Below are 24,830 nucleotides of genomic sequence, written 5' to 3'. Positions count from 1 at the left end.
CCAAATTACCTTGAAACAGGTAGGTTTTACACTATCGTGGTGTAGCTTCACTGAACTAGTCCTCAATCATGGAGGTTGTGACTTCACATCTCGAAAATGACTTAAAGGACCCACAGAACCTTCGTCTGGAATAAGAAAAAGCTCAAATTTAGACATTGTCTAGATCGCAGTGACCCCGTCATTTTAACATAGGGTAGGGCATGCACCATGGCACGACCCAGGATCAAATTTTTTCTAGAAAGAAGATGAGCACGATACCAGGATAATCAGGGTGTCAAGAAGAAGACATCTCGAACCTCGTGAAGCTCAACTCGAGATCTGTGCATTGGATCATCGTAAAACTGAATTCAATGCAGCCATCTCACGAAGGGCTGCAAACTGGTATAACTGTTGTACTTAAGCTAAGGCCAGATAAGTACAAATCCCAAGGTTACAGAAAAAGCAGGACCGCCCAGTCGCCGGAATCCCTCTTTCTGGTGACCTCCCAAATTCGAAAATGCTGCAAATAAAGACCAAAACAGATCAAACTTGGTGCAAAACGACTGTGACAATCTCCTCTTTCATTTGCAAACAACGTAAAGACTTAGAGCACCATAGATCAAATAGCATTGGCGACCAAAGTTCACCAATCTAGCCGGACTTCCACCCCATGGAAAAAGGGCTGCCTCAACACGATTAAAAGGCATCAAAATGTTTAGAATCGAATGGACATTGAGAAAATAACTGCAAATCGTCTGACCTTTCGCTTCAAGTTTTCAAAAAAGCTTCCAAGATCTAGCAGTGGCGAGAGGCCCCTCAAAGAGGGATCGTTTTATCACTAGCACAAAAGGTTTTAAGGGTGTTTTGGTCATTGTACCTAATTTCGAGATTTTGTTCTAAATTCTTTTAATTGTAATTAAGCTTAGTTTTTGAGCCTTCACCCTTGTTTCATGAGTTCTCTATATAAACAAGCTTGGGTCAATTGTAAAAAGGCAGATTATTCATCACTCAAATGGAGGCATCACACTTGTTTTCACTTGTCTTTTGCTTCTAAACCCTTAATCGCATCGAGAGGAGAGAGAAAACTTTCAGAGAGAAAAAATACTTCTGAGTGCACGGTTACATTCCCTCTCTATTCTAAATTAGGCTACACCTCAAGTCCTCTCTCTCTCTTCTTCTCTTATCGTTACCTGCCCCTGCCAGTAAGCCCCGTCCGTGACAAACGTGCGGTCCTGAGCAAACCCAAGAGTTCTAACCTTCGAATGACCACTCTAACTTCCTCTCGTACAGTCCAGTTGAGTTGAGAGACGCATACGCTCTCTCTCAGTCACTCGGGAGGAGTCAGCCTGAGCTGGTAGCCAAGAGGGGTTCAACTCTTCGGTCACCTCAAGTTCCCGAACTCCCAGCGCTTACACAGAGAGGAAGATCCTTATCGCCCTCCCTCCATAGTATTTCCTTTTGCCAGTCAGCCTCACTTGAGAGAACCATCACGGAGGGGAACAATCGAGCACTCCAGTTTTAATCATGAGAGAGAGAAGAGATCCGTTGAAAGCCTGAAGAGAGTCCGTGTCCAAACTGCGCTGGCAGACAACCGGAGGGCTTATTCATTGTTCTAAGAGGGCGAGCTGCCTAGGCATGTCTCCCGAACCCCATCAGCTCCCTGTTATAAAATCTCTCTCTTTGTTAGTTCCTATCTACACTCAGGAGAGCTCGCGTACACGCACCCACTAACGTGTTGCAAGCGCGAACCTCAACGGTTGTTTGAGAGAGGATTTTTTCCGTTGCACGTACATCCCGTCCCGCGTGAGGACTATTTTATTTTTCGTAATTATAAAAATACCTAATAGTTTCCATTATTATAGATATATCCATTTTTTCAACTTCATAACAAATATTTTTATAAAAGATTATTTTACCCATTTTTGGCTTTTCAAAAACTGAAATCATGCCTATTTCTGTTTTTGAAAAACCGAAATTGAGCCCATCTTTTTTAACACCTTTTAAACCGAAATTGAGCCCATCTTTTTTAACACGTTTTGATCTCTCATTGCACTTTGGAGCTTGGTATCCTCTCTCTCTTATGCATTTTTCTTCTCACTCTTACCACTCTCACAGGAAATCCCAATCTATATCTCTTACGTCTCTCACAAGAAAGAGGACCTGAATGATGAGATGATTGTGGTGGACAAGGAGACAAGAGGAGTAGAGGGTGCCTTTCATGCAGTTCAAACAAAACATGTTGCATTCACTCTTGTTTGAATCACCATGTGACTTGCATGAGCAAAAGAAGCTCTAACGTTTTTTTGCATGGGCAAACGAAGCTCTACGTTTTTTTTTGGGTAAGTAAACCCCATTACGTTATCACCCAAAAACAACAGTTTTTTGGGTTAGTGAAGCCCATTACGTTATCACCCAAAGATAACAGAAGCTAATGTTTAAAATATGCTTAGAGATAGAAAGAGGTAAGACAGTTCAGACTTTAAACCCATACCATAGTTTGATCCACCTCCAGTTTGATGAACAAGAATCAATCTCTCCCTAGGTTGAAGAGGGTCTGTCTTCCTTCCTAGTCAACTGTGGGCCCCTATCGATCGGTTCGTCTATTTATCTCTCTGCCATTTTATGTTTTTTTGACTAATTTTGTAGCTTATTACCCAACATTGCCTCTAGGAAGAGAGCTCGTCTGAATACCATGTTCAAATCTCTCTACCATTTTTCTTTCATTTGTCGTTCTCTCTCATCTTCCTTCACAATTTCTCTTTCTAAATTTTATTTTCTCAGTGGATCTTCCAAAAATTTCGGTTTTTCTCTGCCATTTTTTATTCATCTGCTGTTCTCTCTCATCTTCCTTCACAGTTTGTCTCTATAAACTTTATTTTTTCAGTGAATCGATCTCCCAAAAATTTCGGTTTCTCTTTGCCATTTTTTCTTCATCTGCGATTATCTCTCATCTTCATTTACAGTTTCTCTCTCTAAACTTTATTTTCTCCGTGAATGGATCTCCCAAAATTTCGGTTTTTTTCTGCCATTTTTCTTCATCTGCTGTTCTCTCTCATCTTCCCTCATAGTTTCTCTCTCTAAACTTTATTTACAGAGAATAGATCTCCCAAAAAGTTTGGTTTTTCTTTGCCAATTTTTTCTTCATCTGTCATTCTCTCTTATCTTCCTTCAAAATTTCTCTCTCTAAACTTTATTTTTCTCCGTGAATAGATCTCCAAAAATTTCTGTTTTTGCAAAAAAAAAAAAAAAAACAAAAACAAAAAACAAAAATCAAAATTGGTTTTTCAAAATCCAAACTTAAAAAAATCCTCGGTTTTTCAAAAACCAAATTTAAAAAATAGCTTCGTCTTTTTTTTTAAAAAAAAAATGTTACAGAGTTTAAAAAACAGACATATCTTAAACAACATAAGCTATAAAGTATTTTTGTAATAATAGAAAATAAAACAAATATTTATGTAATTTTCCCGTTATATTATAAACAAGTATAATATACTTTTGTTAAAAGTATATTAAATAAGTTATATTATAGTGTCAAGAATATATTATAATATAATTGTTAGAATATATTATAATTTATACTTGTTTATAACAATTATAATAGGGAAAAGTTTATCTAGAACCGAGGCTCTAAACAATTAAAATTGCACCTACTTCAAAAATTTCACTAGAAGAGGTTGTTTTGGTGCCCAAATATCTTCAAATTGATCATCTTGACATCAAGATGCATGGACATGAGAAAAAAAATGGATTTTAATTTCTGAAAATAGTGTATTTTGTAACACAGTTTTTTACCGCTAATTTTCAAGATTTTAAAGTTTTCATAGATCTGCCGATCTACACTATTTTTTAAGCTTTAAACATTATAAATAAATATAAAAAATATATTTTAAGTCTATCACAAAGATTTCCAATATTGAAACTACATTTCTCAACACTATTTGAAGGTAGGCTCTAATTTGATTGTTTAGAGCCTAGGCTCTATACAAACCGCACCCATAATAATATACTTGTTTATATATTATTATATAATATATAATATATTATAATAAACTTGTTTATTATAATAAACAAGTTGACTATAAACAAGTTCATTATTCTTATTATTATTATACTTGTTTCTAATAACAAGTAGAGACTTGTTTATAAGTAAGTTTATTTTTCTTGTTTATAAACAGGTGTATATTAATATAAACCAGTTTATTGTACAAACAAGTTTATATACTTGTTTATTAACAAGTTTATAGTAAACAAGTTTATTATATAATGACCTTGTTTATAAACAAGTATATATATAATAGTATATTATATCATTATATATTACATTATTGTATAATATATATAATAATGAACAAGCTTGTTTATTATTATATATAATAAATTTGTTCAAAATTATATAATATATAATAATAACATATTATATAATAATTATCATACTTGTTTAATATATATATTATAATAGATACTTGTGCAGAAATATTTTTATGAAATAAAGTGAGAAGCATTGATATATAGTTGTTAGAGAGAGATATTGTCAAAATTACAGTCTTTTTACTGAGATATGCAATATCGACAGAAAAAACTTTCATACAGAGTACATAGACATGTATACAAACACAAATAAAGAACAGAGGTATAGGAAAATCCATTTATAATAAAATAGTGACTCATTGTCTCAACAAACAGAGAGGTAAAGAATAAAATATTTACAACGATAATAAAAAAATCAAAATAAACCTCCCAAGATATGAAACGCTCAAGGCTCCTTGGCATAGAGAGTTATGAGAGAGAGGGGTTTCAAAAGAGAGATGAGAGAGAGAGATGAGTTTCAATTGAGAGATAAGAGAGAGAGGGGTTTTACAAAAATTTCTTATTTGATTCTCAAAGAAAAAGGGGTTTACAGAAATATCTATGGTAACTAAACGAATTTCCCTCATGTGTGTAAGAAATGTCATGGGGTTGGAAATAAACAGTATCATATATGATCCCATTGGAGCACAATATATGAATACTTGCACAAGTTAGACACTTACAAAACCATAGTTTTTTAGATAAAAAAATTAGGAATTTCTATAAGAATATATTTACAAATTAGCTCTAATAAAATAATAACTTTTTGTCATAAAAAATAAATCTATAATACAGTCTTGTGAGAATACGAAACATTTTCTCCCCACCTTACTATAATATATATAATTAAATAAGAAAAAGTATTTCATGCGAGCAAGCCCGCAGTTCTATAATATGCGTTCCAGAGGTCTGAAGCATCCATCTTAAAGATGAATGCAAATAGGTGGTCCATCTAAAAACAAGTGTAACTATCCATGAAGTGTGATAATGAAATTGATTGGAAATAGATTTTATAAAGAATTATATACTTGTTTATACTCTTGATACTATACGACTTTTTTATAGTGTCAAAATAAAACTATATTATATAAAAAATTATATTATAAATAAGTATATTATATTTTTCTCAAGAGTATATTATAATATAATTGTTAGGATATATTATAGTATATATTTGTTTATAACAAGTATATCAAAAAATTATATTAGTATATTATATATTATATAATATATAATATGTTATAAACTTTATTATTGTAATAATTTTTTTTATAATTAACAAGTTTACTATAAACAAGTTTATTATATATAATAGAAGCTTGTTTATTAACGAGTTTATTGTAAACTAGTTTATTATATAATAAATTTGTTTATACATAATACTATATTATATTATTAAATATTACATTATTGTATAATAAGTGTATTATATCTTATATAATATAAAATATGTTATAACAATTATAATATACTTGTTACTATATTAATAAATAATAGATTATAATATGTCAAATATTATAGTATAATATATTATAGTAAACTTTTTTATTGTAGTAAACTTGTTTATAGTAAACAAGTTTACTATAAACAAGTTTATTATAATAAAAAATTATTTATTCTAAACTTGTTTATTAACGAGTTTATTGTAAACTAGTTTATTACGTAATAAACTTGTTTCTAAACAAGTTTATATATAATACTATATGATAATATTATATATTACATTATTGTATAATAAATATTATATTAAACAAGTTTATTATTATATATATTGTAATATATATTAAACATTTTTAATATAATATATAATAAACTTGTTTATAATTATATAATATATTATATAATTATCATACTTGGTTATTATATATATTATAATATATACTTGTGGAGTCCAGACAAAGATACATTTTTATGAAATGAATTGATAAACATTGATATATGGTTAAGAGAGAGAGAGAGAGAGAGATTTTCAAAATTACAGTCATTGTACTAAGATATTCATTATCGATAGAATAAACTTCGGAGAACTTTCTTACAGAGTACATAGATATGCACACAAACACAAAGAAAGAACATAGGTATAGGAGACGCTTACACCAACTATAACAAAACCGTGACTCCCTCTCTCAACAAACAAAAAGGAAGATAACAAAATATCTATAGAGATAATAAAAAAAAATCTAGACAAGCCTCCCAAGATATGTAAAACTTATGGCTCCTTGAAATAGAGAGTAATGAGAGCGGGGTTTCAATAGATAGATGAGAGAGATGGGTTTGAATGAAGAGATGAGAGAGAGTAAGATGAGTTTTAATTGAGAGATGAGAGAAAGAGGTTTTACTGAAATTTCTCTTTTGATTATTAAAGAAAGAGGAGTTTATAGAAATGTCTAATGTAACTAAGCGAGTTTGCCTCATGTATGTGTGTAGGAAATTTCATAAGGTTGAATGCAAACGGTATTATATATGATCCCATTGGAGCACAATATATGAATACTTTCACAGGGTAGACACTTACGAAACCATATTTTTTAAAATAAAAAGTTAAGGATTTATGTAAGAATATATTAACAAATTTTCCCTAAAAAAATAATAACTTTTTTGTCATAATAAAGAAATCTATAATACAGTCTTGTGAGAACGCAAAACATTTCCTTCCCCACCTTACTGTAATGTATATAATTAAATAATAAAAATTTTTTCGTGCAGGCAGGACCGTATTTTTATAATGTGCGGTCCAAAGGTATGAAGCACCCATTTTAAAGATGGATGCAAATAGGTGGTCCATCTAAAAACATGTGACTAATGGTAAATAGTATCATAATGAAATTGATTGAAAATAGATTTTGTAAATAAATTCTATATAGTCAGTACCAGAAATAGATTTTATAAATAAGTTGTTTATATTGTCAAGAGAAGCAAGTATATTATACTTGTTAATACTTGTTTATACTCTTGACACTATAAACAAGTATAATAGACTCTTTTATAATGTCAAAAGAAAAGTATATTATATTAAACAATTGTATTATAAACAAGTATAATATACTTTTCTCAAGACTATATTAAATAAGTTATATTATAGTATCAAGAGTATATTATAATATATACTTGTTTATAACAATTATATTAAAAAAGTATAGTAGTATATTTTATATTATAAAATATTTTATAACGATTATAATGGACTTCGTTTGTATATTAATATATATTAAATTATAATATATAAAATATTATAATATAATATATTGTAGTAAACTTGTTTATATAATAAAGTTGTTTATTATAATAAATTTGTTTATAATAAACAAGTTTATTATAATAAACTTGTTATTATTATACTTGTTTCTAAGAACAAGTATAAATTATAAACGTGTTTATTATTCTTGTTTATAAAAAATTTTATATTTTGATAAACTAGTTTATTATATAAACAAGTTTTCCCCATATGTTTTCTCACTACTTCGTACTATATCCTTTTAGGACTGCCCCTTTCCCTTTTTGAGCCTTCCATTTGAACTAACTTGCACCTCCTAATAGGTGCTGCAATGGGTCTATGCTGCATATGGCCAGCCTACCTAAGTCTACATTCTCTCGTCTAATTGTCTATTGGTACCACACCTAAGTTCTTTCGAATATATTCATTTTGAATTCTATCTTGTATTGTCTTGTCATTGGTGCATCTTAACATTATTATCTTGAGTTGTTTTTCAGAATATTAATGTGTCTGCTCATATGGAAAACACAAGTTCTGTGACATACACTCCCCAACTATCCTTGGGTAACTTGTCCTTTCAATTGTATATGATTGTCTTCATATCCCAGCTCCACTCTGTACTGCTACATTGCTGTGCAGTAAATACAAATGCAAATGTCTGACCTACAATAATGGGAATCACAACATTCTATAGTTTTCTTTTGTCATTTGGACTCAGCAGAACCCAAGTCTACTGATTGATCAGACAACTTTTTGAAGTTGATCATTTCCATTTTATAGATCTGATAGTTGTTTAGTGCAGTGGGCCATTTGACTTTTAATATCTCACTCGGAATTGACAAAAAACTCAGAGATTGAAGAGGCATTGGACAACATCATGAATGTTAATTGCACATATACTATGGTCTGATATGTTTTCCGATAATTTTAGAATACATGTGATCTGCCTGTGCATGTGTCCCCATGTTTGTTGTTTCCATTTGCACGTAGTGTTTTAATGCACCAGACACTGAGAAAATTACTTAACGCAAGTTCATGAAGTACACTAGCCGACAGCTCTCGCGTTGCATGATTATAGACCATGATTGACTGGAACAATAGATCATCGTCAACATCATGAGCATTTTAGCCTTTTCCCAACTAATTGGGGTAGGCTACAAGAACAATAGATCTATGTTAAAAATGAAAATTTTAAGAACATAGACATCCATATGTGCTCTTTCTTTGTTCTTGCCTTACACAGAAATTTGATCTTGCTTTATATTCCTCTAATTTGGGATTCTAGTACTTCGCATCTGAACCATATTGGGAATGGGCTCTTTTTTTCAAGGATATGAATGTCTTTTTGTGTTGAAGTATGCGTAGTCGTCTTAGTTATCCACAAAAAAAAAAAGAGCAAGAATTCTTCTTTTGCATGGTACCTTCTTTTTTTTTTGTGTGCGTGCGCGCACTAACTCGCATGTGTATGTTACTCTAGTGAATTGTAGTTTCTCCTTGTGCATTGGCATTTTATGCCCTCCATGTTCATCTCGTCAGATTTCATGCTTCCTTTTTATATAGTGATGCCATATGATTGTATTTCTATGCTCCCCCTTTCTCTGTTATTCAAGGAACATGATTGAGTTCTATTATTTGGATATATTGGGGGCATCATCAATCTGATTATTCTATTCTTTGGTGGTGTTCTAAGTCAGAAACTTAATTTCTTCCTATGGCAGCCACAAAAGTCCAATGAGAGCACATGGTTGAGTTTAAGGCTTTTGATGTTAATCCCTTTGTTAGCCGTCTTTTAGGTATGATTTTGATTGTAACTTTGTTATTTTCGTATGCTCATTTTCTGTCTTTTAACAGAAGTGTTTGCACTTTGTAAACCTAAATCACGTGGTGCTGTTTGATGAATATTAATGTTAGCTGTTATTTCTACAAGGGATGGGGGATTGGTCAAGATTTATGGAAAAGATTCATGAAGTTGTGCGTATGGATCAGCAACCTCAACTTTTACAGAAGCTTTCGGAAGGGAACTGCACTTTAAGAATAATGTATGAGCAGTATCAGAAAATGCTAAACATGGGGCCCATTGGTCAGGTCAGTATTTAATACTCATGTTTGAACCGAAGTTCAAGGGCCAGTTTGGACACAAAGAAAAAAATATTCACAGTTAAAAAGATACAAGTTTTTTCCACCTCAATTGAAAAACATTCTCGTCTTATTTGTTATGTTGGTAAATTGTTTGGATGTCTAATTTCATTGATTTGTCAAAAAAAAAAACCTCTACCCCATCTCCTAATGAGGATTTTCCAAGACAAGAGATGGGTCCAGAGTTCTTTCTTGGTAGAAGGAGAAGAAGTCAGAGAGTTTAAAGAGTTCAAAAGAAGAAGAGAGAGAGATTGACGAAGAAGAAGAAAGCGGTTGCAGAGAATTGGGGGGACGAGCAGGCACTGCAGCGAAGGCTGTATAATCTCTCTCCCACTCTCGAGACAAGATCCTCCATCTCTTGCCACTTTCTCTCTCCTCTTTCCTTCATGCACTGTGAAAGTCAAGGTGTTAAATCCAACCCTCTTTCTCTCTGTGCTATCTCTGCGACTCTCTCTCTCTAAGTCTCTAGGAGGCAGCAATATCGTCACTTACCACTCCTCACTCTCTCCTCCAAAAACGCACCAATTATCTCAACAGTAGATCTTCCTACTCTTTCAATGGTTGTTCCTCTGCGAAAACCCAGAAACCCCTTTCCATCACCTACACCACCATTTCCCCATCTTCTCTCTCTACCCCACTTGAGCTTTCCAAACCCCACGAGAAAGAAAGGGTCTTCAACTTCGTTGCACGGCCAACAACTCTTCCCCCATATGTTCTCAAGAAGGCCCAATCTGAGTTCTATATATGGGGAAACTTGGGCATGAGTGTAATGGAGATGAACAATAGAGGTAAGGATTTCCTCTCCATTAGTCAAAAAGCGGAATCAGATATTAGGGAGCTCTTGATAATACCAGAGAACTATGAAGTTTTGTTCTTACAAGGCAGTGCAACCAGCCAATTCTGTGCAATCCTATTGAATCTCTGCAAACCTAGCGATAGAGGGGCAAAGGCTTTATGATTGTCAAAGGCTTCACCGTCATCCAAATCTAGAGGAAGAAACAGGGAAAATGCTTCACCATCATCCAAATCTAGAGAGAGAAACAGGAAAAAGGCTTCACCATCATCCAAATCTAGAGAGAGAAATAGGAAAAATGAGAAAGCCAAAGGACGAGAGAGCCAGAAGCGAGAGAAAGTATATCAGTTGATGCTGCGTTTCTAGAGAGCTTAGGGTTACAGGGAGGAGGAGGAGGGAGAAAGGGTGGGCATAGGAGAGAGAAGACTCGCATTTTGAACGTGTGATTGAAGGCCGCACTTTCATCGAAAAAAATTCAAGTTTGACTTGAATTTTTTTATCATAACTTTTACCTTGTTACTGCAGAATTTTTTATTTTAATTTATTAAAATCTTGTGGTTGTCCAAACGGGTCAAATCTATTTCACAAGATTTTTTTATTGCAATCCAAAAATATTGCAATTTTCGATACATCCAAACTGGCCCCAAGTTAAAAAGTTCCTGATGCAGTTCAAGTTAGAAAGTTCCCAATATGTGTTAAAAATAAACTTGATTATGTTCAAAGGTATTTTGGGTATTAGATTTAAATGTAAGGGACATTTTAGAAAAGTTATGTTAAGGGTAATTTTGAAATGATGTAAAAGAATTATGTGGAGTTCCAAGGTCACATTTCCAAGATTGAGAGAGAGGAATTTCAAGATTGAGAGAGTGGAATTCCAAGATTGAGAGAGAAGAGTCCAAAATTGAGAGAGAAGAGTCCAAAATTGAGAGAGAGACGAGTCCAAACATGCAATGCATGCAAATTTGAATTGGGAATGGGTGAAGTTTAGAATTTTCTTGAATAATCTTGTAATTTTGTCCAAGCATATAGGTTGTAAGTTATGAGAGGGAAAACCTCTCTAGAATAGTGTAAAAAGAGTCTAGAAAGCTCCTAAGTGGTCTATATATACATGTTTTCTGTTTTTGTTTTAGGAGATTGAAGAAATTGTGTTGAATAGAGCTCTTTGTGTGCATAGTACAAGTTCTAAAAGTAAGCTTTCTTCCTCCCTATTTTCTAACAAGTGGTATCAGAACCAAAGTGCTTAAGAATGGCCCCCTTGATCCAACCACATATTCCCCTTCTCACCAAAGATAATTGGAGTATTCAAATGAAGGCATTATTGGGTTCTCCAAATGCTTGGGATGTTGTTGAAAAGGGGTATGTAGAACCGGCAACCCTGCAAGAAGAAGCCGCTTTGGATCAAAATCAAAAAAGTGTGCTAAAGGAGTTGAGAAGGTTTGACAAGAAAGCTCTATTTCTTATTTACCAAGGAATTGATGAGAGCACTTTTGAGAAGATTTTTTCCGCTAGAAATTCAAAGAAGGTTTGGGAGATTCTTCAAAATTGTTTCAAATGAGTGGAAAAGGTGAAAAAAGTGCGCCTTCAAACTCTTAGGGCCGAGTTTGAGGCATTGAGAATGATGAATTCGAAAATATTCCGGAATACTTCTTAAGGGTTTTGGTTGTTGTAAACCAATTGAGAATAAATGGAGAAAATATAGATGATGTAAGAGTAATGGATAAAATATTACGATCACTAGATTATAAGTATAAACACATTATGGCAGCCATTGAAGAATCAAAAGATTTAGAGGCTATGACTATTGATCAACTCATGGGTTCCTTGCAAACCCATGAACAAAGATTACAAAAAAGGACTCAAAACTCTTTGGAGCATGCACTACAAACAAAGCTTACAATGAAAGAAGAGAATGAAAAATCTCCTGGAGGAAAAGGCCAAAGAGGTCGTGGCAATGGAAGGAGAGGACGTGGAAGAGGCAACTTTAACTATGGAGGTATGAGAGATCAAAACCACCCACAACCCTAAAGAGGACAAGGAAGAGGCAATTTTTCAAGGACATACAATCATTCAAGGTATGGAAAATCTACGATTCAATGTTATAATTGCAAAAAATATGGCCATTATAGTTCTGAGTGAAGATACCGTTCCCAAAATGATGTATTTGAAAAAGCTAATTTTGTTGAAAAGAAAAATGATGAAGAAGAACCAACTTTGTTATTAGCTTATAATGATAAGAATGATAATCAAATGGATACATGGTATCTTGACACTGGTGCAAGCAATTACATGTGTGGTAGAAAGGAATTCTTTGTAGAATTTAATGAATTAAGTCATGGGCATGTAACATTTGGAGACATATCGAAAGGACCCTTAAAAGGCAAAGGTCAAATTTTGATAAAAGTTAAGAATGGTGGTCATCAACTTATTTCTGATGTATATTATGTGCCGGACATGAAAAATAACATTTTGAGTGTGGGACGATTATTAGAAACAGGCTATAATATTTTTGTGAAAAATGGTAGCCTTTATTTGAGAGACCAAAGAAACAATTTGATTGCCAAAGTGATTATGAATAAGAATAGAATGTTTCCAATGAATATCAAAAGTGAAAATGTGAAGTGCCTCAAATCTACTTTGAATGATGATTCATGGTTATGATATTTTTGTTTTGGGCATCTTAATTTTGGTGATTTGAAATTGTTGTCAAAAGCAAAAATGGTGAATTGTTTGCCATGGATAAAGCAACCCGATGGAGTATGTGAAGGGTGCATTGTAGGAAAGCAACATCGAGAAAGCTTCAAGAGTGGAAAATCAAGGAAAGTACAAAAGCCTCTCCAACTCATGCATATGGATATGTGTGGACCACTTGAGCCCATCTCACATGGAAAAAGTCGGTACATTCTAATATTCATTGATGATTATAGTAGCAAAACATGGGCTTATTTCTTTGAAGAAAAATCGGAAGCTTTTGACGTGTTTAAGGAATTCAAAGCTTTTGTGGAGAAAAAGAGTGGTTTTTTATCAAAGTGATTAGATCGTATAAAGGTGGAGAATATAATTCTAATGCTTTCCAAAAAATTTGTAAAGAACATGAAATTTGCCACCAAATGACCACATCCTACACACCACAACAAAATGGTGTGGCGGAAAGAAAGAAAAAACTATTTTGAATATGGCAAGATGCATGTTAAAAGAAAAAGAAATGGCAAAGGAATTTTGGGCCAAGGCCATTGCTTGTGCGGTATATTTGTTGAGTAGGTGTCCAATAAAAGGTTCATGGTATAAGACACCTGAAGAGCTTAGAGTTCTTACAAGCCAAATGTAGAGCATCTAAGAAAATTTGAGTGTGTGCCTTTTGCTAAAATTCCCGAAGAGATAAGGGGAAAGCTTGATGACAAAGGAGAAAAGTGTGTATTCATTGGCTATGGAGAAAATACAAAGGGTTACAAGCTGTACAATCCCATTACTAAAAAGGTATTCTTGAGCAGAGATGTGATCTTTGATAAAAATGGAGTATGGGATTGGAAAAAAAAAAAAAAAAAAGAAAACTATTGAGTTTGATGAAATGGAAGATAAGGGACAAGTTGAGCATCAATAAGGCTCTTTGAATCCTATTCATGATGCTTTTTTTAATGGCCAATCTACTTTAACTGGTAGTTCATCTCATAGGCCCATGAAAACATTAAGCCTTCAAGAAATTTACTCAGTTACTCGTAGGCTTGATGTTGAAAATGAAGATCTCACATTTCTTTGTCTTTATGCAGATTTGGATCTTATTTATTTTGATGAAGCATATAAAAGTAAAGTGTGGAAAAATACCATGGATGAAGAGATTGAAGCAATTGAGAGAAATGACACATGGGATCTTACAACACTTCCTAAGGGCAACAAATCAATTGGTGTGAAATGGATTTACATGACAAAGAGAAATGCAAATGGGGATATCAAAAGGTATAAAGCAAGGTTAGTCTCTAAAGAGTACAAGCAAAGACCCGGAATTGACTGTGATGAGGTATTTGCCCCCATTACTTGTTTGGAAACTATTAGAATAATCATTTCTCTTGCAGCCCAAATGAAATGGAAATGTTTTCAAATGGATGTGAAATCGCCATTTTTTAATGGTGTTCTTCAAGAAGATGTGTATATTGAACAACCAATTGGTTATGTGAAAAAAGGGCAAGAAACTAAAGTTTACAAATTGAAAAAAGCTTTGTATGGTTTAAAACAAGCACCTAGGGCATGGAATAGTAGAATTGATAAATATTTTCTTGAAAATGGTTTTTCTAGGTGCCCATATGAACATGCTCTATACATAAAGAAAAATGAAAATGGAGATATTTTGCTTGTTTGTTTATATGCTGATGACTTGATCTATAAGGGAAATAATCCAGGCATGTTTAAATAATTCAAAGAATCCATGATTAGAGAGTTTGAAATGACCAACATTGGGCTTATGCCTTATTTCCTTGGCATTGAAGTTAAACAAATGGATGATGGAAATTTTGTGTCACAAAACTCTTATGCAAAAGAAATTCTCAAAAAATTTAAAATGGAGAATTGTAATCCGGTAAATACACCAGTAGAAAGTGGTCTCAAATTGAGAAAAGAAAGTGACAGAGAAAGGGTTGATCCTACATTTTTCAAAAGTTTAGTGGGAAGCCTCTGATACCTAACTTGTACAAGACCGGATATTCTTTTTGGAGTTGGTTTGGTAAGCCGGTATATGGAGACTTCAAATACCTCTCACTTGAAAGTGACAAAGAGGACTCTCCGGTACATTCAAGGCACATTTGACCATGGTTTATTTTATTCATGTTCTAATGTTTATGATCTTGTAGGTTTTATTGATAGTGATTGTGTAAATCTTGAACTTACTCTTTCAATTAAGCAATAGTAGCTTGTCTTCGAATTTCATATTGCTGTTTGAGAGTGCCGATGAAGTCATTGGAAGGGGGCGAGAACTAAATGTCATGTTTTGATGAATAACCTGAGTTTCCATGATAGGGGTTGGGAAGCACTATCATCCTCCCTTTCGGGGACTGGGATATGCAAGACCTTAGGGATTTGCAAGACTTTAGAGTAATTTTGCTGGTATAGGGCTAATGAAGGGAGATCGGCATTATCCTACTCCCTTTTCGGGATTAGGATAGGAAAAACCTCAGGGATTTGCTTGACCTTGAAATGGTCATGCTGAAGAGGGATTTGGGGTGTGAGGTAAACATCATCCTTCTCAATGTGCAAAACCTTTGGTATTTGTAATACCTTGGGCAACTTCAGTGTGTAGTTGACTTGGGGAGTGAGGTAAGAGTCATTCCCCTCTTTTAAAGAGACTAAAAGGTGAAAGACCTTTTGAAGACCTCAGCTTCTAATAAGGGAATGAAATACGTAACACCTTTATGTCACCATGAGCATAAGTGATTGTAGGTGAGGGACAAAATCAATGGTTTCCTTCTTCTTGACTTGCTCGATTTGAGTTACCACTGGAACGGGTTCTTGTGAAGATGGTGTAGAGGATGAAGCTTCTTCTTTATGATCTTGGGACATCACTTCTATTGGAGAAGTGGGTAAAAGAATCATTTTTCGATATCTCTTTTCTTTTTGAAACATGTGATTAAAAGATCCTACCATATCTTCCACATCTTAATGAGAGGTTTGAGTAGTCACTCTCAGGTTAGGGCTCGTAATGGCTTTCATAGGCAACATTAGCTCTTGGGATCGTACCAGACATGTGAAATAGTACTTCGCATCAGCATAATGTGACTCAGCAATGGGAAATCGTCTCTTATCGACATAGACCATGTGTTTCCTTCCATCTCGGCTATATTTGAAGCATTGATGGAGTGTGGATGGAACCACCCTATGGTCATGTAGCTGGGGACGACCCAGGAGAATATTATAAGAAGTGTCTGTCTCAATCACGTGAAACATAATGGAAACATTCAAATCTCCAATTTTGAGTTTGAGATGGATAACACCAGTCGGTTTCTTTCCTGACTGATTGAATCCATACTTGTTGGTTCAAGTTGCTCAACACCTATTCCAATTCGACTAAGTATTCTCTTTGGCATAAGGATCACTGCAGATCCCCAATCCAACATGATCCGGTTAATTTAGCAAGCATGTATTTCACTAGTTACGAAGAGAGGTCGGTTATGAAACCTCTAACCTAACTGAAGGTCATCATCAAAGAAAGTGATTGCCATGCAACTGTTGATGATTGCAAGGTCTACCTCAATCTGCTCAATCTCGATCTCATACACTTCAGGCCAGGAGAGAGCATGCACCAAGGCCATATGAAAGTCGTTTGATAGCATGAGAGCATCATAGAAACTCAAGAGAGTTGGGAGTCTCCTCAAGTGGCCAATCACATCGTATTTGACTTTGTTGGCTTTAAGAAAGACAACTCCTTGGTTTACAACTCCTTGGCTTTAAGAAAGACAACTCCTTGACTTTGTTGACTTTAAGAAAGATGTTTTGGTAATGAAACATCTTTTGAAGAGGAAGGTTTTGTTACAGCCGCCAAGGAAGGATTGGTTTATAGTTGCAGGAAGAGAAAGAGAAAGATGGCTAGGTTGTGCAGCCGGAATAAGGGTAGGCAAGATGAAGGTTGTGACGATTCGGGGTTTTTAAAGAAAGAAGGTGAGGGATTTAGGTGAGGGACTAGTGGTGGTCCTAGGTATTTTAGAAGAGGGGGTAGTTTTTTAATAGGAATAGGTAAATTTGGATAGGGAACCAGTGGTGGTTCATGGTACTTCAGGAGTTTTAGTCGAGCCGGTCTTTGGACTGGTTTAAGTCTCTTTCCTGACCTCAACCTCATTTGATCAATTACAACAACTATGCTTCCCTCATGAAACACTAGCATGTAACATGCTTTATAATTTGAAGAACTTTCTTCCTTCGAGTTCTTCCATAGATCCCCTAAGCCAGGCTCCGCACGTCATTGAGACTTCTTTTTAGGCTTCAGGTTTAGAAGCTGATTGAATACCTCTTTCGGAGTAGTACAACGCTTGTCCATTTTAGCAACGAAGGCCATATCATCTCCAACACTCAAGAATACGGCCTTATGAGCAGTCATATTTCTTATTGCTTGTTATGTCATTTACTAATATTGCAGTGTTTGAGCATTTCATTGAGAACCTCAAAAGCAGGGCACTCCAAGGTGAGTTCACAGGGGGGTTTTGAGAGGGACGAAGAGTTTGAAGAATCAGGGATGGAAGAAGGGACAAAGCTTTTAGGGTCATCACTTAAATTGGACCGAACTAGGTAGCTTTTAGGGTTGTTACCTGAATTGGACTCAAAGAAGCTTTTAATGTCTCCACTCTTATTGGACGTAATTGACGACCTTTTAGCGACGTAACCCTTGTCAGATGATTGCAGGGGATCTTTAAGGTCTTTACCCTACATGGACCGTTAAGGGGTGCTTTTAGAGTCTTCACCCTCATTAGACTGTTCTCAGGTGCTTTTAATGTCCTCACCCATATTGGACGGGATTTGAATTGCCTTCATTATTATGTATTGACCACCCTTAGTAAAAAAGACTTGCCTTGGGATGAAGTCATGCAAAGTGGGAAGAGGGGGGGTATGGGGAAGGATTGCTGCATCAATTGGCATTCGAGACAATTTTTCTTTTTGGAGTTGAGCTATTGAAGGTCGTTTACTCTTCTTCTTTTCCTTAACATGTACAGTCTTTCGAGTTTCTGGCATAAGAACCACATTGGCTTGCCGAATGGCCTCCCTCCTGAAGCTTTTCATCTTACCATGGCCATGGTGCTCCTACCATGATTGGGGTGCTTTGATAGGGTCTTGGGGAACATGAGCTTTCGGGGTTTCATGACTAAAAGCATGAACCTTCTTATCTATCTTATGCAACAAATCTCTGAATTCTTGAGCAACATTTTGGGGTGGAGGTGGTGTGTTATCAATGAACACTTCACCATTTCTTATAAGTTAATCTAAAATGGCTTTGAATCTCCAACAATGGAACAGGTCATGTTCCTTCACCTGATGATACTGGCACCATAAATTCATATGCCCCTCCTACAAATATTTTGATTTTTTAGGCACATAAGGCATGATCATTTCTTGTTGTACCAGCATATCGAAGATGATAGGGAACATGTCAAGGGACAATTCATCCATAGGGACACTATGAGGCTGTTCCTCTTAAATTGTGATCATGTGTGACGCCTCCATTATTTCACCTACCTTCAAGGACACATCGGACTGAATCTCTCTTCTTCTTTCTCAATGCGAGAAGTAGAAGGTGCCTTGGTGGCATCTTCAGAGGTTGCAAGATTGGGCGGTTCACGAGTTTGGACTGCTACATTGACAATGATTTGTCCTTCAGCTATGGACTCTTGTATAAATGTTCTGAAACTCGAACATTGGGATATCTCGTGGCCCCACACTTGGTGGGGGCACTAGAGATTTTTAGTTCCCCGAATCAAATGTATGGGTTCTCTTGAAAAAAGAGGGGTAATCAACCTTGTATGCCAACATCATCAAAAGGTCTGGAAGAAGGTCAGATGGTACTTCTTTGAGTTGCAAGGTCTGCACTCGTTCTCCTTTAACGGCGACCACATGCGAAGCTTCTGCAGTTTCGAAAGATTTTCTGAGACTTAAATGAATTTGTCCTTTCTGAATCAAAGCTTTGATGTGGTCTTTAAGATGGAAGCAATCTTGTACAGAATGACTGCATACAATGATAGGCACAATATTTCTTATGATTGGTGAGTCTCACCTTGTCTGGTCTCCTTGGTTCAAGGATAACTATCATACCTTGTTCCAACAACATTTTCAACAAAAATATTACCTAATTTTTACTAAAGTTGTCTACTGGTTCAACCTTTGTTCAAATTGATTAGGCTGGGACAAGTTTGGTGGTGGAGGCACCCTATTATAGGCCTGAGTTTGGAACTGCAGTTGTTGGGGTTTCCCTTGACCCTTGAACAATACTAGTTCCTGTGACGTTTCCAATGTTTTGAGAGGTGCATTGGCATGGTAATCACTGCATTAACTGTGTCTCTTTGTTGGCCAGTGCGAGGGTCAGACCTATTATTAGTGAAATTACGATACCTTGAGTTCCACCATGGTGTTTGAGTAAACTCTCAATTTTCATTGCCTTTGAAATCATGTCTGAGAAAGTGGTGGGATTAAAAGCATCGACATGAAGGGAGATTTCCTTCTTCATGTTCCTAATGCGTGTCTGTACAACATTAATGTCAGGCTTGGGGTTACTCTAGTACACTGCGAGATCCCTCCATATCTGGATGTATTCATTTACTGGTTCATTCATTCCATGAGTCATAGTGAGAAGTTCTATAGCTTGAACTTCTCGTTCGAGTTCATAAATGCACTTATAGAACATGTGTTCCATCTCTTCTCAAGAGTGAATAGAATTCAAAGGTAAACGCACATACCATTTGAAGGTAGGCCCAGCTAGTGTTTCTACAAAGTGTAGAAGAAGCAGTTTGGGATCAGAAGCTGGCTCTTTACATGCTGAAATGAAGTGTGCCACATGTTGTTGGGGTGAGCCAGTGCCATCAAATACATATAGCCTTCCTTTTTGATATCCAGGGGCAAAAGGGACTTGATCAATGAAGGGTGGCTATGGCTTCTTGTAATGAGAATTTTCATGCTTCAATTGATGATGTTTTGAATATATTCCTGAGTAACCACTAGGGAAATATCTTGGGAAGCTACAATGGGTTGACCTTTAGGAGAGACTGGGGGAATGGGAGGTCTTGAAGTCTGAGCCATAAGAGGAGGTGGAGGTCTTCGCTCTTCTTCTTCAAACTAGGGATCAAGAGGGGAATTCGCTTCCAGGTGCAAAGATACCTCCAGACGAGCATTTTCTAGTCCTTTAAGCCTATCTACTATGTGGTTAAGGGTTTCGTTGAAGCACGCCATCAGGTCTTCAGGACCATCATGTCAGCTCGTTCTTCAAAGTTGAGTGACTTTGGGATCGAAGTAGTCTTGGTCCTCTTAGTGCCCTGATCCGACAATTCAGGCAATAAGGGTTCAGTCCGCCCTGACAGGATCTGGGATGGCCTTGATGATCGAGTAACCCTTGGCTCTTGATGGCCTTGGGGTCGTAGTTCAGGTAAACATGGCACGAGATGGCCTTGGGGCCATGGCTCGATCCAGATAGGCTTGTGATGGCCGATCATATTTCCTTCTATTGTGGCTCAAGATGGCTTTGGGGCCATGATTCAGACAACCTACGTTCATCTTCTCAAACTTCAACAACTGAGCATGGAATAGTGAGACACTTGGGTATGTCACTTTGATTGATTGTCTTGTCTCAAGGAGACTAGAGCGAAGTCAAACAATTCAGGTAAGGTATGGTGCCTTAAGAGTAGGGAGATCGGGGTCGACCTTGGAAGCTTAGTTTTGTTTGAAGAAGGGACGGTTGCTCCATTGTCCTCGGAGGCATAATCTTGCCTCGCGTCCAACCACGAGGGCTAGCTCATACATATGAAGAAGAGGGAGTGGACAAGAGTGTACTCGAAGGGAACTTCTTCGAGTACCACGTTGTCATGGGTTTTGGGGTAGAAGGAAGCATGTGCTGCTAGCCTTTCCCCTTGAAGCCAGCGATAACATTAGACCTGTATGTGTGTTCACGATCCATAGAAGTATTGGGGGTGGCTTTGGAGCCAACCCGTAGTGCAGCAAGTGTATGGCATTTTGAATACTGACCTTTGTAGTTGTACTGGTCTTAGGACCACTTTGGTTTGCATGCATGTGCATAGCTGTTCGTGACCTTTGATTGACTCGTGGGTCGTGTGCTGCCCTGGGTGCAATATTTGGACGCCCCGAGTTGGGTGAACATTATGCAATGCAATATGAGTGGCTTGAGTACCGCTTTTGGTGGGTCTAGGTTCTAAAAGACATGAAGCAGGTGAGGTGATTGGGTTGAGCTTCTGCTTGCCCCTATTCATAACAACAATGGCTGAGCCATTTGCCGTGACATGTGTAAGTGTCTGTCAGACGGCTTTGAAGCCATTCAAATTAGATGGTTTGACGAGGGATCTGCCAGCATGATGTGTGTGGTATGTGAGTAGTGCCCATGTGGAGTAGACACGAGGTGACCTCGTGGTTACTCACTGAAGCAATGGTCTTAGAAGAACCAGTTGCGAGAGAAGAGGGAGTGGTCTTAGAGCCACTCTTAAGCTTATGACTGGTGGAAAGTCCATCAGTAGTAGTTGTGAGCATGAAGGGTGGACGTTTTAGAACCATTCATGCAATTGACATCAATGGTCTTGCCATTGATGCTGGTAGAGAGGGAATAAAGGGTTTGGGTACCCTTTCCCAAGTTGTACTGGGCTTGAGTAGGAGTGTGAAAGTCTGAAAGACCACTCAAGAGATACATGAGAGTAGTAGATTGAAGAACCTTACTTCCCATAGGTAAATTCACGAATGTGCGGATGATGAAATCCCCAATTCGGATGACAAAGGAGTAATTGGACTCCATAGCAATTTTTATGTGTGGGTGAGATGAAATGTTTGTCTGAGGACTAAACCAACTATAGGGTGGCTTATCCTTGGTGGAGTCAATAGTTGGTCAGGCCTGGATCTACCTAGCTCAGGCTCCCTCAAGGACCTGGGTTCGATTGACACCCTCTCGAACAACTGTATGACATCACAAGCGTGTGTGCTGCTCGTGTGTCACGTGCAAAAAGGTATGTTCGACTATGAGAAGATTTTAAAGCGATGAAGGGATGGACTCGAGCACTTACCTCACCACGGTTTGAGTGCGTGGGATAACCCCTAGCTACTGCCGTCTTAGATCAATGAACGAAAGACCTCCAGCTGTCTGACAGCACAGTGAATTTGGCCCCCTCTCTAAACTCAACACCTTACCTCAACTCTTACTAAAAAAGCTACTAATGAAATCCAAATATAATGTACTCCTCTTTTATGTGTTTTATGGGTTAATGGCTCTAGTTTTGGGGGTAAAGAGATAGGAGAAATAAGAAAGAGAGAGGAGAAAGAAGAGAATAAGAATAAGAACTTGATGAGAACTTGGTTTAGAAAAGAGAAGAAGAAGAAGATGAAGTAGAAGAAGTGAAAGAATGACCTAAAGAAATTTAGGCAGCCTCCTGGTATAACCACTCCTAAGAGGTATTACCAGAGACAAGGAAAAGCACCAGGCTTGAATCCTTGGTATCATGAGGATTTGGAAAATGGAGTTACAAGAATGAGCCGATAACTATGTCACTAAACCAAAGAGCCCTCTAAAAGTGATCAAGGGTTAGAAGAAGGTGAGAGAGAGAGAGAGAGAGAGATGAAGCCTCTCACAACTTGAGCACTGTGTAACTTGGTTGTTAGAATAGGGGAAGAGTCAGAATTCTAAAGAAAGCCAACTCAAGATGACCCCAACCCAAGTGACTGAGTGTAAGAGAATCAGTATCTCTTATGACCCGACTTCACTGTACGAATTGATGGTTAGAGTGGTAATCTTAGAGCTAGAACCCTAGGGTACTATCTCAAAACAACCCCTAATCAAGTGCTCAAGAAGTAAAAGAAGTGATGAGTAAAGATGGAACAACGAAATGATAAAGAAAAATAAAGATGAAAGAAGTGAGTGTATGAATTAGAATGAGATGGATAAGTATCTTAAAATGAGATGGAACTGAGTTAAAAGAAGATTAAGGGAGGATGATCCCACCTTAGATGTGGTCCAAGCTCAATGGGATAAGGGAGGATGGAAGAGATGAGAAAACATGAAAGAGAGGGGCAGACGTGACTTTGATAGAATGGGGTGGATGGAGAGTGGTTAGGTGCCTCGATCTCACCCTCCGAATCCTTTGAGGATCGGACAGCACCAGTCTTGGGTTTCAAGGGAAGACCCAGGATGTTTTTGAGAACGCTCTCTCGGGAACCTCATTCAAGAACGGGGGCTGGTGTTACCAACTGGTGAGAGAAGAATTTAAGGTGCGATCGGGACTTACTCGGGCTGACTCGCGTGGATGCCCTCTTAGATCACGAAGAAAGCCCCCCAGTAATAAAACTTGTTTGGAATCACCTCCCTTGGCTTGTATTCTTCTTGTTTTCTGCAATCACACACATATATGGCAAAGGTTACAAGACAGGTGGGTCAGACCTCACCTTTTTCCTAGCATGCGCATTCAAAAAGAAGAAGAGAAGAAAGACGAGGGGGGAGAAGAATTCGATTGAGCAAGAGGATCAGAGTGGTGATTAAGCTGGTGAATAATTGGCCTGACGTGGTAGCAAATAGGCTTGGTAACTAAGACCAGCTCAGAGAGTTACTACTATACGTCATTACCAGTACCGACTAGCTAGGCACGATGATCAGTCTGTTGTGGTAATAAAGTGGGCCAAGTTATCCCTGCACAACAACATTACGGCTAGACGACAGGACTACCATGAGAGGCTAACCTCAATCACTCTTAGTTGAACGAAAGAGTAGCAGAATGATGGTTATGAGGAAAGAATAAGAAATGAAGTAACAGAAAAAGGGAACAGACAAAAGGAGGGAGAAGAAAAGAAGAGAAGAGACGAGAGGATAAAGGAGAGAGAGGGAAGAAAGATGTAGTCAGTGCTAGGAATTGCTGATTGTATTAGAAGGAAGAGAGAGAAAACACAGTTGGCACTAAGCTTTATTGACTGTGCTAGACGTAGAGAGAGAAAATATGGTCAACGCTAAGTTTCACTAACTGTGTCAAATGAAGAGAGAGAAAACACAGTTGGCGCTAGGCTTCGCCAACTGTGTCAAGAGAGAAAAAAGGGAGAGACTCAGTCGGTGCTAGGCTTACACCAGTTGTGTTGACATAGAAGCAAGAAAGAGAGATCGAGTCGGCGTTAGGCTTCACCGACTGCAATAGAAGAGAAGAGAAAGAAATCGAGCTGGCGCTAGGCTTCGCCGACTTCAGTAGAAGAGAAGAGAGAGAAATCCAACCGGCGCTAGGCTTTGCCTGCTGCATTAGAAGAGAGGAGAGAGAAATCCAGTCGACGTTAGGCTTCACCGATTGCATTAAAAAGAGAGAGAAATTCATCCGACGCTAGGCTTCACCTACTGTGATAGAAAAGAAGAGAGAGAAATCCAGCTGGTGCTAGGCTTTACCAATTGTGACAGAAGAGAAGAGAGAGAAATCCACCCAGTGCTAGGCTTCACCGACTGTGACAGCAGAGAAGAGAGACATATCCACCAAGTGCTAGGAATGAAAGAAGAGGAGAGAGAAAACCCCACCTAGTGTTGTGAATGAAAGAAGAGGAGAGAGATGTGAGAAGAAAGATGGAGATAGAGATGAGAAAGAGAGGAGGAGAGAGAAAAAGATAGAGATGAGAAGAGGGGAGGAGAAAGAAAGAGATAGAGACGAGAAGAGGGGAGGAGAGAGA

At 37.0% G+C, this 24,830-nt stretch overlaps 1 protein-coding gene across 1 annotated transcript; it reads left to right on the top strand.

Annotated features, from left to right (window-relative positions):
* Positions 1-12,182: 12,182 nt before the first annotated feature.
* Positions 12,183-13,127, top strand: LOC148782008 (uncharacterized). The gene is made up of 2 exons (XM_088866258.1): positions 12,183-12,462; positions 12,640-13,127. Exons 1-2 carry the CDS (start codon positions 12,183-12,185, stop codon positions 13,125-13,127), a joined length of 768 nt encoding a protein of 255 aa, XP_088722384.1.
* The last annotated feature ends 11,703 nt before the right edge of the window (positions 13,128-24,830 follow it).

Source organism: Amborella trichopoda, chromosome 5, assembly GCF_054954075.1.
Source record: "Amborella trichopoda isolate Santa Cruz 75 chromosome 5, AtrichopodaSantaCruz75HAP2 v2.0, whole genome shotgun sequence".
Lineage (NCBI taxonomy): Eukaryota > Viridiplantae > Streptophyta > Magnoliopsida > Amborellales > Amborellaceae > Amborella > Amborella trichopoda.
The sequence above is the reverse complement of the archived record's forward strand: the minus strand, read 5'-3'. Positions and strand labels throughout refer to the sequence as shown.

Bases quoted from the DNA above. Each gene is read 5' to 3' on its own strand.
- LOC148782008 (XM_088866258.1), top strand. From the start codon at position 12,183: ATGGATAAAATATTACGATCACTAGATTATAAGTATAAACACATTATG. The intron at 12,463-12,639 runs GTATGAGAGATC...TATTTGAAAAAG, and splicing joins AGGCAACTTTAACTATGGAG to CTAATTTTGTTGAAAAGAAA.